Here is a 12,147-nt window from a genome sequence, read left to right as displayed (position 1 = left end):
TTCTCCATTTCAGGTGGTCGAAGGCGAGGCCCGCGGTCTGGAAGAATCTACAGGGCGGACCACTAGCAAGGTGTTCGTGCGGATTCTCAAAGAGGACGCATCTCAGGCGGAGAAGCTATTCTTTTTGCACGAGGCTACCCCGTATAGACGTCTACGCCATGTGAATATATTGCGACTTATGGCCGCCTGTCTCGAGAGCGATCCGTGGCTACTCGTGTTCGAGTCCTGCTCTAGGGTAAGAAAATTTTGCATGCTACCTAACCCTCTATTTCTCGATGCTACGCCGTATAGGCGCCTGCGGCATGTGAATATATTGCCACTCATGGCTGCCTGTCTCGAGAGCGATCCGTGGCTACCCGTGTTCGAGTCCTGCTCTAGGGTAAGAAAATTTTGCATGCTACCTAACCCTCTATTTCTCGATGCTACGCCGTATAGGCGCCTGCGGCATGTGAATATATTGCCACTCATGGCTGCCTGTCTCGAGAGCGATCCGTGGCTACCCGTGTTCGAGTCCTGCTCTAGGGTAAGAAAATTTTGCATGCTACCTAACCCTCTATTTCTCGATGCTACTCCGTATAGGCGCCTGCGGCATGTGAATATATTGCCACTCATGGCTGCCTGTCTCGAGAGCGATCCGTGGCTACTCGTGTTCGAGTCCTGCTCTAGGGTAAGAAAATTTTGCATGCTACCTAACCCTATATTTCTTCACGAAAAAAGAGTTAAAACAAGCTTCGGAAGAGGGAAATTCCGAAATTAAAATAAAACTAGGGTGTTCAAAACTTGTTGAACAATTTTAAATTGCCTGATCTATTACACCTTGAAAAAATGTTTTTCTAGTTTTAGACACCCTGTATGAAGGATTAGGAAGTTAGTCTCCGTATAGGCGCCTGCGGCATGTGAATATATTGCCACTCATGGCTGCCTGTCTCGAGAGCGATCCGTGGCTACTCGTGTTCGAGTCATGCTCTAGGGTAAGAAAATTTTGCATGCTACCTAACCCTATATTTCTTCACGAAAAAAAGAGGTAAAACAAGCTTCGGGCTTCGGAAGAGGGAAATTCCAAAATAAAACTAAGAAGAAAATTTTGCATGCTACCTAACCCTATATTTCTTCACGAAAAAAAGAGGTAAAACAAGCTTCGGGCTTCGGAAGAGGGAAATTCCGAAATAAAAATAAAACTAGGGTGTTCAAAACTTATTGAACAATTTTGAATTGCCCGATCTATTACACCTTGAAAAAAATGTTTTTCTTGTTTTAGACACCCTGTATGAAGGATTAGGAAGTTAGTATGAATTGCCCGATCTATTACACCTTGAAAAAAATGTTTTTCTTGTTTTAGACACCCTGTATGAAGGATTAGGAAGTTAGTAAAAAAAACCTTTTATGAGCTGCAAAACTTTAAAATTATGATTCCACATAATAATTCCTTATTTTCTTTGTTACATACAGGATGGGTGATGTCTAATTCCTTATTTTCTTTGTTACATACAGGGTGATCTCAAAGAGTTTCTCCTCAGTAACGAAGCTAGCAGAGAGGCACTGTTGGAACAAGGCATCACCATTAAGATGGCCATTGATGTCGCTACAGGCCTCAGTTATATGATTGAAGACGGGTTCATTCATACGTAAGTGACTTTTTTTTCATACTTTTTTTAATAGGGCTATTTAAAGGAAAAGATTGTACCTTGGAACCGCTTTCGCGTTACTCCAAGAACGGAAATGTTGGGTAAGAAAATTTCCGCCCTGGCCGGGATTCGAACTTAGCACCTCCAGGTTGAGATTCAGTGCTCTTGACCACTCAGCCACAGAGGTGGGCACCTTTGGTCTATGGTCGCTTACTGGCGATACCCTTTGCACGTAACATTTGCTATGTCTTCAGCAAGGGAATTTTAAGGCTGGTATCCTGCTTGTTTAAAGTCTCCCAGCCAGAGGAAGCTGGTCTACTCCCTGTTTAACGTCCCCCAGGCGACTGGCTTTCCTCAATACTTGAGGATATAAAAAAGTACCAAGAACTCGATTTCATTTTTTCGGCTTTCCTCAACACTTGAGGATATAGAAAAGTACCAAGAACTCGATTTCATTTTTTTTTTTTTTTCTTTTTCCCCCGCAGGGATGTAGCCGCGCGCAACTGTCTAGTCACGTCTGAGCTGCGGGTGAAGATAGGAGACACGGGATCCAGCATAGACAAATACCCCGGCGACTACTATGTACATGGCGAGGTGGCGTTACCGGTGCGATGGTGCGCCCCGGAGTCACTCCTATGCTCAGACACCTCTATACAAACCTGTACTGTAAGTTCAACTTAATCCGTGGCACAAAAGAAGTAACTCTCTTACGTTTCACAAGAGCCATACTTAAGAACAAAATACTGCCTCTGCAGCATCAATTTCAAAAAATATCTGACTGGAAAATCTGTTTTTCATTCCAACGTCGCGCGTATATAACGCCAACCCAACGTGAACTGAACATGTGTTTTTCATTGTTCGTAAATATTTCCCCAAGAGAGTTATTTGTTTCGCACGAATTTCAACGTGTAGGACAGAAATTGTATAGTTTTCGGAGTCAACACCTGTGCAGTTTCTGTCATACACGTTGCGATAAATTCGTGGGAACTGCGAATAAAATTCGTAGGAATTTGTGGGACTTATCGTTGGCTGGCCTTAGTATATGCCCAGAAAACACCTAAACATGTTCCTGTATGCAAATTAAAATTGTAAAAACGGAGGCAGGATAAACAAGATATATTCTATTCTACATTATTATTTTATGTGTTATAGGTATATATATTTTTTTAAATACCTTGTTTAACGCCCTACAGGGAGGGCAATTACTAAACAAAGTTTCCTGCCTATCTAATTTAATAAAAATCATATTATTAACTTAAAGAAGAAGAAGAAGAAGAAGAAAAAAAAAAATACACCTACAAATGCAAAGTTGGGTTATTTCCCATAAGGCCCCTCAACCTCTCTTTGATAATAATGGTAAAAAAAAAATTCCGACATTTGTAACAACAGTGCAAACTATTAAATTCCTTTTTTCTCTCCTCAGGTGACAGAGAAGTGTAACGTGTGGAGTTTCGGCGTACTCCTGTGGGAGATATTCGAGTTCGGAAAGTTACCCTACGCGGAGTTATCCGACGATCAGGTCATTACTCGGGTGTTTGGAACCGAAGCCCTGAGATTACCAGCCCCCCGAGCTGTCAACTCACACGTGTAAGTAAAACCAACCTGATTTAATTATTATTTTTAATTGATATTAATTAGAGTGTGCCAACAATTTTTACTAAAAAGAAAAAGAAATCTTAGAACAGGGTGTATGACTGAATACGCGACCTGGAAAAGTCATGGAATCTGAAAATCGGCCAAAAAGTAATGGAAAAGTCCTGGAAGATCGTGAAAGTTTTAAATCTTAGAACAGGATTTATACGCGATCTAGAAAAACTTTAAAAGTCATGGAATCTGAAAATCGGCCATAAAGTAATGGATAAAAATGGAAGTCATGGAAAATCGTGAAAATTAAAGGAAACCTGAAAAAGTCATGGATTTTGCCATCCGGTCAAAAATGAAAAATATTAAAAAATTCAAATTAAATATTGATTTTTGGTCCGGAATAATGGCCGAACCGTCCCTTCTGGAAACAGGGCCCAAGGATAATTTTGATCTACATAATTTATCGAATCTCTATGTCAAGTTCGAGTGACTTTGGCTGAAATCTAAAGGCCTAAGCATTGCGAACTCTTTTTGGGCTTTTTCAAAGATTTGGCTTTAAATAGCGGCTGAACTGTACATTTCTCGAGGTCCGGCCCGCGGAGACTTTTAATCATCATTAATTATGGAAGCTGTTTGCAAAATTTGAGCGACCTGTGGCTAAAGCTAAAGTCGACAGGTCATTACTCGGGTGTTTGGAACCGAAGCCCTGAGATTACCAGCCCCCCGAGCTGTCAACTCACACGTGTAAGTAAAACCAACCTCATTTAATTATTATTTTTAATTGATATTAATTAGAGTGTGCCAACAATTTTTATTAAAAAGAAACAGAAATCTTAGAACAGGGTGTATGAGACTTTGTGGCTAAAGCTAAAGTCGTGAGAAGCGCTAGTTCTTTTTGAGCTTTTTCCCTGTATAGCGGTAAATGGTGGAACTTTGGCCCGGAATAACGGCCGAACCGTACCTTCTGGAAACAGGGCCCAGTATCTTCAACATGGCATATCATCATAACGTAAAGTAGGTAGGTGCATATGAGGACTTTGTATACACCCTGTATAGACATGTGTACACTGTACACATAGGTGTCTCGTAGTATGTTGGCTTCATATATAGGATTTCTTTTTCCCCCGCAGGGATGTAGCCGCGCGCAACTGTCTAGTCACGTCTGAGCTGCGGGTGAAGATAGGAGACACGGGATCCAGCATAGACAAATACCCCGGCGACTACTATGTACATGGCGAGGTGGCGTTACCGGTGCGATGGTGCGCCCCGGAGTCACTCCTATGCTCAGACACCTCTATACAAACCTGTACTGTAAGTTCAACTTGATCCGTGGCACAAAAGAAGTAACTCTCTTACGTTTCACAAGAGCCATATTTAAGAACAAAATACTGCCTCTGCAGCATCAATTTCAAAAACTATCTGACTGGAAAATCTGTTTTTCATTCAACGTCGCGCGCGTATGACGCCAACCCAACGTGAACTGAACACACTTTTAGTTTTAAAAAAAAAAAAAAAAAAAAAAAAAAAACAGGATAGGATAGGATTAAAGCCAGCTTATCTGTTTACACTAAAGTTCATCTTTGGCAGGAATCTAACCCAAAACTTACCACTTAGAAGGCAGGCATACTACCTTCCAAACTAATTAGACTGACTTCTACTGCTACAAATAATACTTTAGGTACCAGTAAACTACCAGAGTCATTTGCATCAGAAATGGCCCCAAAATACTCACCATCATATAACAGAGGCACTCCCATTCTGAAGAACAAGATGCATGGTTCACTCGTACTGTACAGCCGATACAGTGGACTATTCACGGCTTTCACCACCCAAGCATTCAAGTTGTCAACCAGTTCTTCTCGGGCATTTGTCAATTCCGTTTCAAATTTCTCACAGTCAGGGTTGTCACATTTTTTCTTGGCTGAAAAAGAGAATAAGGATTGCCTTGAAAGGGGCGTAAAATCAATTATATATAAAAAAAAAATGGGTCAGTAAATTATAATATTATAAAGTATGTTACACCTACATAACTACTATATTGCACCAGTGTTACAAACAAACTTGAAATTTTAGTATCTAATCAATCAAAGGCCAGCCTAGTTAGCATAGTTGGTAAGCGCTGGCAAGTTCAATTCCCGCCCAGGGCGGATTTTATCCTGCTTGGATAATGTTTGTTCTCAGAACGGCTGGCTTTCTCCTATCCTGTCTTCCTTCTCTCTCTTCGAATTTGGGATGATAAGACCATAGCAGTTACAGTTCCCTCTGTCAAAACTCTTAAAAAAAGTTTCTAGTACAAATCAATCCTGAAAAAGAGAATAAGGATAAATGGGTCAGTAAATTATAAAGTATGTTATACCTACATAACTACTATGTTGCACCAGTGTTACAAACTTGAAATTTTAGTATCTAATCAATCGAAGGTCAGCCTAGTTAGCTTAGTTGGTAGTGCATCTGCCTTGTAAGTGCTAGGCCACGGGTTCGATTCCTGCCCAGGGCAGATTTTATCCTGCTGGGATAATGTTTGTTCTCAGAACAGCTGGCTTTCTCCTATCCTGTCTTCCTTCTCTCTCTTCGATTTCAGGATGATAAGACCATAGCAGTTACAGTTCCCTCTGTCAAACCTCTTAAAAAAGTTTCTAGTACAAATCAATCCAAGCATAGTTTCTAGTACACCTACATCCTACAATGTGATGTTGAAACAGGTCTCAAAACTAACAATTTTCTGGAATACTTACTGAACAAAACGACAACATAGTTTTCCGTCCGTATCAAGTTGAGTAGTTCATCGTCATTAACCACTTCCAGATCCGTCTTCACTGCACTGTTCAGTGTGAAAAGAACAAATAAACATCCTAGGACTGTGTGATTTAAACTGTACATCATCAAGGCAGTATGTGGAACAACAGGTTGTAAAAATTCAAGCAAACTCCGAGTGGTACTTTTCTTCTGCACATAAACTTCCTGTGATTCGAAATCTATCGAAAATTAATCAAACAAAGAAGTATGGGCCAAATAAAACACTTTCAGGTAGGAATATAACCGCACAACGTTGATTACAACATATTTTTTTTTATCAAAAAAGTTCCAACGTTGATTTTTTCGGATTTGGTCATTTTTGAAAATTTCAAATTTTCAAAAAAATCGCGGGGTTTGAAAGATGCGTTTACATTAGCAAAAGCGCATTCTCACGCGCATGAGAAAGTCGCGTTTACATTATCGCAGTTTAGAGCGTTCGCTGAAAAACTTCGACATGGGTGTGGGACTACATTTTAAAGCCATACGAACTCACAAATTAGCACATTTTCAAATTGTACTTAGTACTAACTCACAATTCAGCACATTTTCAAATTGCACTTTGTACTTCTTCACAAATCAGTACATTTTCAAGCTTTACCAAATCACAATTCAGCACATTTTCAAGCCGTACTTGTCTCAGGCACACTACAGTGTCTACGTAGCTCCAAGCTATCCGTCACATAGTTTAACTTATTCACTGATTTATCTGAATCCTCATCAGCTATTGAATCATCTTCATTATCACTTGAATCTTTCCTCACACAGGCCTCAACATTAGATACACTATTGCTTTTGTTATAGACCTCTTTTGAACCTAGGACGTCTTCTGAAGCTTCTTCAAAATTGTCAGTTTCTAGTTTGTCTTTATAATGGACCAAATCATCACCATTACAAACCGTTCCGAGGTTTCCATGGCTAAATTTGTCAGCGTCTTTGTTTATTACACTGATATTGTCTAGTTGTTTGTTGGTTCTAAAGTCTACATTAGTTTGTACTGTGTTTGGAAGGGTTTGATCTAAGTTGGACACGTTTTCTATATGGGAAGAGCTGGTAACTTTTGTGGTTTGAACTCGAGGTTCACGGAGTTTATTGGTCTGACTTTCACTGGTTTCCACGCTGTTGTGGTCTATACTCGTTTGCAATTCTGAAGAAGATTTCTTAGGGGATAAACTGTCCAGTATGCTTTCAACATGACTGTTACCTAGAGACGTCTTTAAATTAAGTTCTGTATGTAGCTCATCGAAAGTATTGCCTAGCTTATGACTTACACTATCACCATTGGATTTGGTACAACCTATACTTCCTTGTAAATTTCCCTTTTCTATTGGATCACTCAACAGGTCACTTTCCTTGCTTACTTCACCTAACACTCCATCACTTTTCCCACTGATATTTACAAGAGGCTCCGTTGAAAACACATCTCGAATTGAAATTTGTTCTCTAGGTTCAGCTTTCATTTCACTCACTTCATTTTTCTTTTCCGCTGAATTCCTTACACTCTCAACAATATTTGGTTCACTACTACTATCTACACTTTTAATCTCACTAGGAAGGACATTTGTTTTCGTGTCTTCGCTCAATCTATTCATCAAATGAGGAGGTCGCGTGAATATATCTAAACTGGACGGAATACTATTGGGTGACCTTGAGGGGGACTTGGGTGACCTTGGAGTTTTCGTACTACAAATTCCTTACACTCTCAACAATATTTGGTTCACTACTACTATCTACACTTTTAATCTCACTAGGAAGGACATTTGTTTTCGTGTCTTCGCCCAATCTATTCATCAAATGAGGAGGTCGCGTGAATATATCTAAACTGGACGGAATACTATTGGGTGATCTTGAGGGGGACTTGGGTGACCTTGGAGTTTTCGTACTACAAGTGGAGGACGCACTGCTCAGCGGTGATGCCAAGCTCTCCACTGTTGCCAGATCGTTACCAGTATTTGTCCCACTTTCCGACGTTGTCAAGTGAACCTCGTTACCACTATTTGTCCCACTTAGCGTTGGCAAGTGAACCTCATTACCACTATGTGTCCCACTTTCCGACGTTGTCAAGTGAACCTCATTTCCACTATTCGTCCCACTTGGCAGCGCTGTACTTTGCCCCGTCAAATCAACTGTACTACAAGTGGAGGACGCACTGCTCAGCGGTGATGCCAAGCTCTCCACTGTTGCCAGATCGTTACTATTTTTCCCACTTTCCGACGTTGTCAAGTGAACCTCGTTACCACTATTTGTCCCAATTAGCGTTGGCAAGTGAACCTCATTTCCACTATGTGTCCCACGTTCCGACGTTGTCAAGTGAACCTCATTTCCACTATTCGTCCCACTTGGCAGCGCTGTACTTTGCCCCGTCAAATCCACATGGTTTCGACCTTTGAGGGTTTTTGTTCAGAGATCGGAGAAAAGATTTCTTTCGATTCGGTCGTTTTTTCGATTAGGTTGAGTTGGTTTGAATCTTTTCCTAGTTCATCTTCCCCAGCGTATTTACTAGACAGTTCGCAAATCCACAGCATAGCTTCCCGACTTAACGAACGTAATCTCTCCATCCTCATAATCCTCCTCATCACTTTCAACATATCTCCGCCTATGCTTCCTTTCCACACTCGAATCGAAATTCTCCGCGTTAGATTTGAGGAAATCCAAGTTGATCGTCGACTTTAGGAAGTTGAACTCGCTTTTGCCTGGCACTTTGGAGGGTCCGGCACCATCTGACTCGTTCAGGCGGGTTAGAGGGGAAGCCAGGTCCAGTTTGAGGGTGGGTTTGGTGTGACAGAGTTCGCCTAGGGTGCTGGGTGTGGGGGCGGCCGCCGAGGGCGTCTCGTCTTCGGAAGAACAGAAACTGGTGACCGACTCGTGTTGGGCGCGGTCGAATGGGGCGCCGGTGTCACTAGAGCCGCAACCTGGGGGAGAGAGAGAAATTTAATTAAAATTCAAAGCTGCCAGACTTTATTTGGTTTCTAAAATAACTAATGGTGGATTTCACCAATGATTTGATCAAAGATTTCACTAATGGGAGAATTTTTAATAACCCAAAAAGGAGTTTTTAGTGATCCAAAAGGGAGGAGTTTTAAAAAAACTCCTGCATGGATTATTAAAAACTCCTTTTTGGATCATTAAAAATTCTCCCATTAGTGAAATCTCTGATCAAGTCATTGGTGAAATCCACCATAAATTCTCGTGTTGGGCGCGGTCGAATGGGGCGCCGGTGTCACTAGAGCCGCAACCTGGGGGAGAGAGAGAAATTTAATTAAAATTCAAAGCTCCCAGACTTTATTTGGTTTCTAAAATAACTAATGGTGGATTTCACCAATATTTGATCAAACATTTCACTAATGGGAGAATTTTTAATAATCCAAAAAGGAGTTTTTACTGATCCAAAAGGGAGGAGTTCTAAAAAAACTCCTGTATGGATTATTAAAAACTACTTTTTAGATCATTAAAAATTCTCCCATTAGTGAAATCCCTGATCAAGTCATTGGTGAAATCCACCATTAATTTACTGATAAGTTCAATCTTAGAAAAAAAAAAAAAAAAAAACTGTTTTTGTTTGTAAACCCGAGAAAAGAAAAGAAACAACACAAAACTTACGTTTATCACAATCATCAAAAAAGAAGCTCGCGGGATGTTCACCCTTGCCGCCTCCGGGGCTCGAACACAAATCCCCCACGTAGAACTCCGACGACGACTGCCCACTTGACGGCACGGCGCCAAACCCTCCCCTATCCGTGTGAAAGGGCCTTAGCGAAGAACTAATGTAGAATTCGCCGTCGTCCGAGCTTAGAAACCCGCCTGGGCTGGAAAACTCGATGAAGTCAAAGTTGAAATCATTCGCGGGCGAGGCTTCGCTCTTCCCGCCCCAGTTGGGGAAGGGAGAGGTGAAATTATTGCCGGCGGGATCATCGCTCTTTCCCCCCCAATTAGAGAAGGGGGAGGTAAAATTGTTGGCGGTCGAATCGTCGCTTTTCGCGCCCCAGTTGGCAAAGGGACTGCTGGAAGGGGACGGTGTATTCCAGAGGTGGAGCCCGCGTGAGGCCGGATGAGGTGATTCTTCGCGTGGGTATTCGTACACGCAGTGGTAGCGTTGCTTTTTGAAGCAGACGGACTTTTTCGGCTCCTCCTGTGAGGTGGGGGAATGAAATTGGGTTATTTTTTTGATCGGCTAAAGAGGGCAATTGATCTTACTGGTAAAGAGGGTAACTGTATTTTTGGATCGGGAATCAGTGAAAGCGATGAGGTGATTCTTCGCGTGGGTATTCGTACACGCAGTGGTAGCGTTGCTTTTTGAAGCAGACGGACTTTTTCGGCTCCTCCTGTGAAGTGAGGGGAATGAAATTGGGTTATTTTTTTGATCGGCTAAAGAGGGCAACTGATCTTATTGCAAAGACATGAAATGGGTTGAGAATTCAAGTTTTATGCACAAATGGGTCAAAGGAAAGGAATTTTAATTGTGTTGAGCACAAATGCCTGTCACAAATGCCGTTTCCCGATTTTTTTGATCGGCTAAAGAGGGCAACTGATCTTACTGGTAAAGAGGGTAACTGTATTTTTGGATCGGGAATCAAAGCTCAAAGGCGCGAGGTGAAGTGGGCAACTGATCTTATTGCAAAGACATGAAATGGGTTCAGAATTCAAGTTTTATGCACAAATAGGTTAAAGGAAAGGAATTTGAATTGTGTTGAGCACAAATGCCTGTCACAAATGCCGTTTCCCACTTTTTACACTACGCTAAATTTTAGGACATGACTTGGACTCGAACCACCAACCTCTAGATCCAGAGTCCACCGTGCTAACCACTACACCACTGAGGTTGGTCACAAATAGGTTAAGCTACATCAAGAAGGGCGGATAAAATAGGTTACGAGAGCTTAAACATCGAGTATTGCTACTAATGGACTTTTTTCCTCTTTATTTTATTAATACTGTTGTATTTTTCCTGTTTGTTTGTTTGTTTGTTTATATTTGTATAATTTTGACTTGTGCTTAACAGCCCCTAGTGTTCAAATTTGAAAAGCACCAAATAAAATCAATTTAATTGAATTTTACGTACGCTGTTTTTCTTGATCTTGAGCAGGCTTTTGGCAGGGGTGGCATCGCAATTCCAGGAGGACGGCACAAACTCTTCGTTAATTTCATCATCGTCATCATCATCCTCGCTATCTGAATCTCGATCGGGGGAGGACTCTAGGGTGCTGTACTTGAGACCATTGGTGGAAGCCAGCCCTGACGAAGGGTCCCCACAGGGCGACAGCGTGTACTCTTCTGGGTTGGGATTCTGAGAAGCAAAGAAGAAATAAAAATCACATAATTAACAATTCCAAAGTCAACGTGGAGTTTTCAGCTACATATCTTTGTTAAATAATCCACTTCACAATTGAGGGGCCAAGAGGTAAACCGGACTAACTCACATTTTTGGATTTTTTCAGTTTTTTGGACCAACCCACAACAGCGTGTACTCTTCTGGGTTGGGATTCTGAGAAGCAAAGAAGAAATAAAAATTCCAAACAATTCCAAAGTCAACGTGGAGTTTTCAGCTACATATCTTTGTTAAAAAATCCACTTCACAATTGAGGGGCCAAGAGGTAAACCGGACTAACCCACATTTTTGGGATTTTTTCAGTTTTAATCTGCTGGTAGATGAATTATAACGATATCAGCTGTAGTTACAAAGTTATGAAGATGGTAAGGTGGGCTAACCCACAACACTCAAGTGGCACTCCTAGACTTTGACTCCAATTATTTCAAAATGAAGTTAGTGTGGGTTAGTCCGTTTTATCTCTTGGTCCCTCAATTAAGAACGAAGAGTTTCAACTCAAACACTGGTACTTGTTCAGCAGTCACGACAGTGAAAAATTGTTACAAAAAGGTGTTACAAATGTGCAGTGACCAGTATTATTATAGGTTATAGGGTTAGGTTAAATGCAAAAAGGAGTTTTCACAATTTGAGCAGTGACCAGTATTATTATAGGTTCCGTCGCTTCGCTCCGGAATCCCGCTAGTTCATCCCGAGGCATGGCCAAACTTGTGGAAAAGGCATGGCCGAACTTGTATTTATCATACTAAAAACATAAACGAAACTCAAATATTAGGCGAGCGAGGAAAAGTTTTCTCTCCCGCAGTCTCTGCACTCTGTGTA

General features: G+C 41.3%; 3 protein-coding genes across 3 annotated transcripts in view; 1 reads left to right on the top strand and 2 right to left on the bottom strand.

Annotated features, from left to right (window-relative positions):
• The window catches only part of LOC103519798 (serine/threonine-protein kinase LMTK1-like), a gene marked incomplete at its 5' end in the record, with an annotated part of 13,352 nt that extends 9,365 nt beyond the window's left edge, over positions 1 to 3,987 (top strand). Inside the window, 5 exons of the mRNA XM_026831145.1 lie at positions 14 to 235; positions 1,492 to 1,625; positions 2,111 to 2,291; positions 3,049 to 3,144; positions 3,886 to 3,987. Of these exons, the coding sequence (XP_026686946.1) occupies positions 14 to 235; positions 1,492 to 1,625; positions 2,111 to 2,291; positions 3,049 to 3,144; positions 3,886 to 3,957 (705 nt within the window). The remainder of the gene's footprint in view (positions 1 to 13; positions 236 to 1,491; positions 1,626 to 2,110; positions 2,292 to 3,048; positions 3,145 to 3,885) is intronic.
• Positions 3,988 to 4,819: 832 nt separating this feature from the next.
• On the bottom strand, positions 4,820 to 6,310 carry LOC103519797. Its single transcript, XM_008484885.3, has 2 exons — positions 5,945 to 6,310; positions 4,820 to 5,130 (listed from the first exon to the last, which is right to left on the bottom strand). Exons 1-2 carry the CDS (start codon positions 6,090 to 6,092, stop codon positions 4,820 to 4,822), a joined length of 459 nt encoding a protein of 152 aa, XP_008483107.1. The 5' UTR covers positions 6,093 to 6,310.
• A 3,921-nt stretch (positions 6,311 to 10,231) lies between these two features.
• On the bottom strand, positions 10,232 to 11,286 carry LOC113471756 (the record flags this gene model as incomplete). The annotated part of the gene is given in 2 exon segments (XM_026831144.1): positions 10,232 to 10,324; positions 11,062 to 11,286. Coding segments are annotated over 2 exon segments (318 nt in total), but the record flags the coding sequence as incomplete, so codon positions are not given.
• Positions 11,287 to 12,147: the final 861 nt, after the last annotated feature.

The sequence above is a fragment of the Diaphorina citri genome, unplaced genomic scaffold (assembly GCF_000475195.1).
Source record: "Diaphorina citri unplaced genomic scaffold, Diaci psyllid genome assembly version 1.1 scaffold2945, whole genome shotgun sequence".
Taxonomy (NCBI): domain Eukaryota; kingdom Metazoa; phylum Arthropoda; class Insecta; order Hemiptera; family Psyllidae; genus Diaphorina; species Diaphorina citri.
This window is presented reverse-complemented; position numbering and strand designations above follow the sequence as displayed.

Coding starts and splice junctions, on each gene's coding strand:
- LOC103519797 (XM_008484885.3), bottom strand. CDS start 6,092: ATGATGTACAGTTTAAATCACACAGTCCTAGGATGTTTATTTGTTCTT. Junction 5,131..5,944: donor CTATGTTGTCGTTTTGTTCA/GTAAGTATTCCA, acceptor TCTCTTTTTCAG/CCAAGAAAAAATGTGACAAC.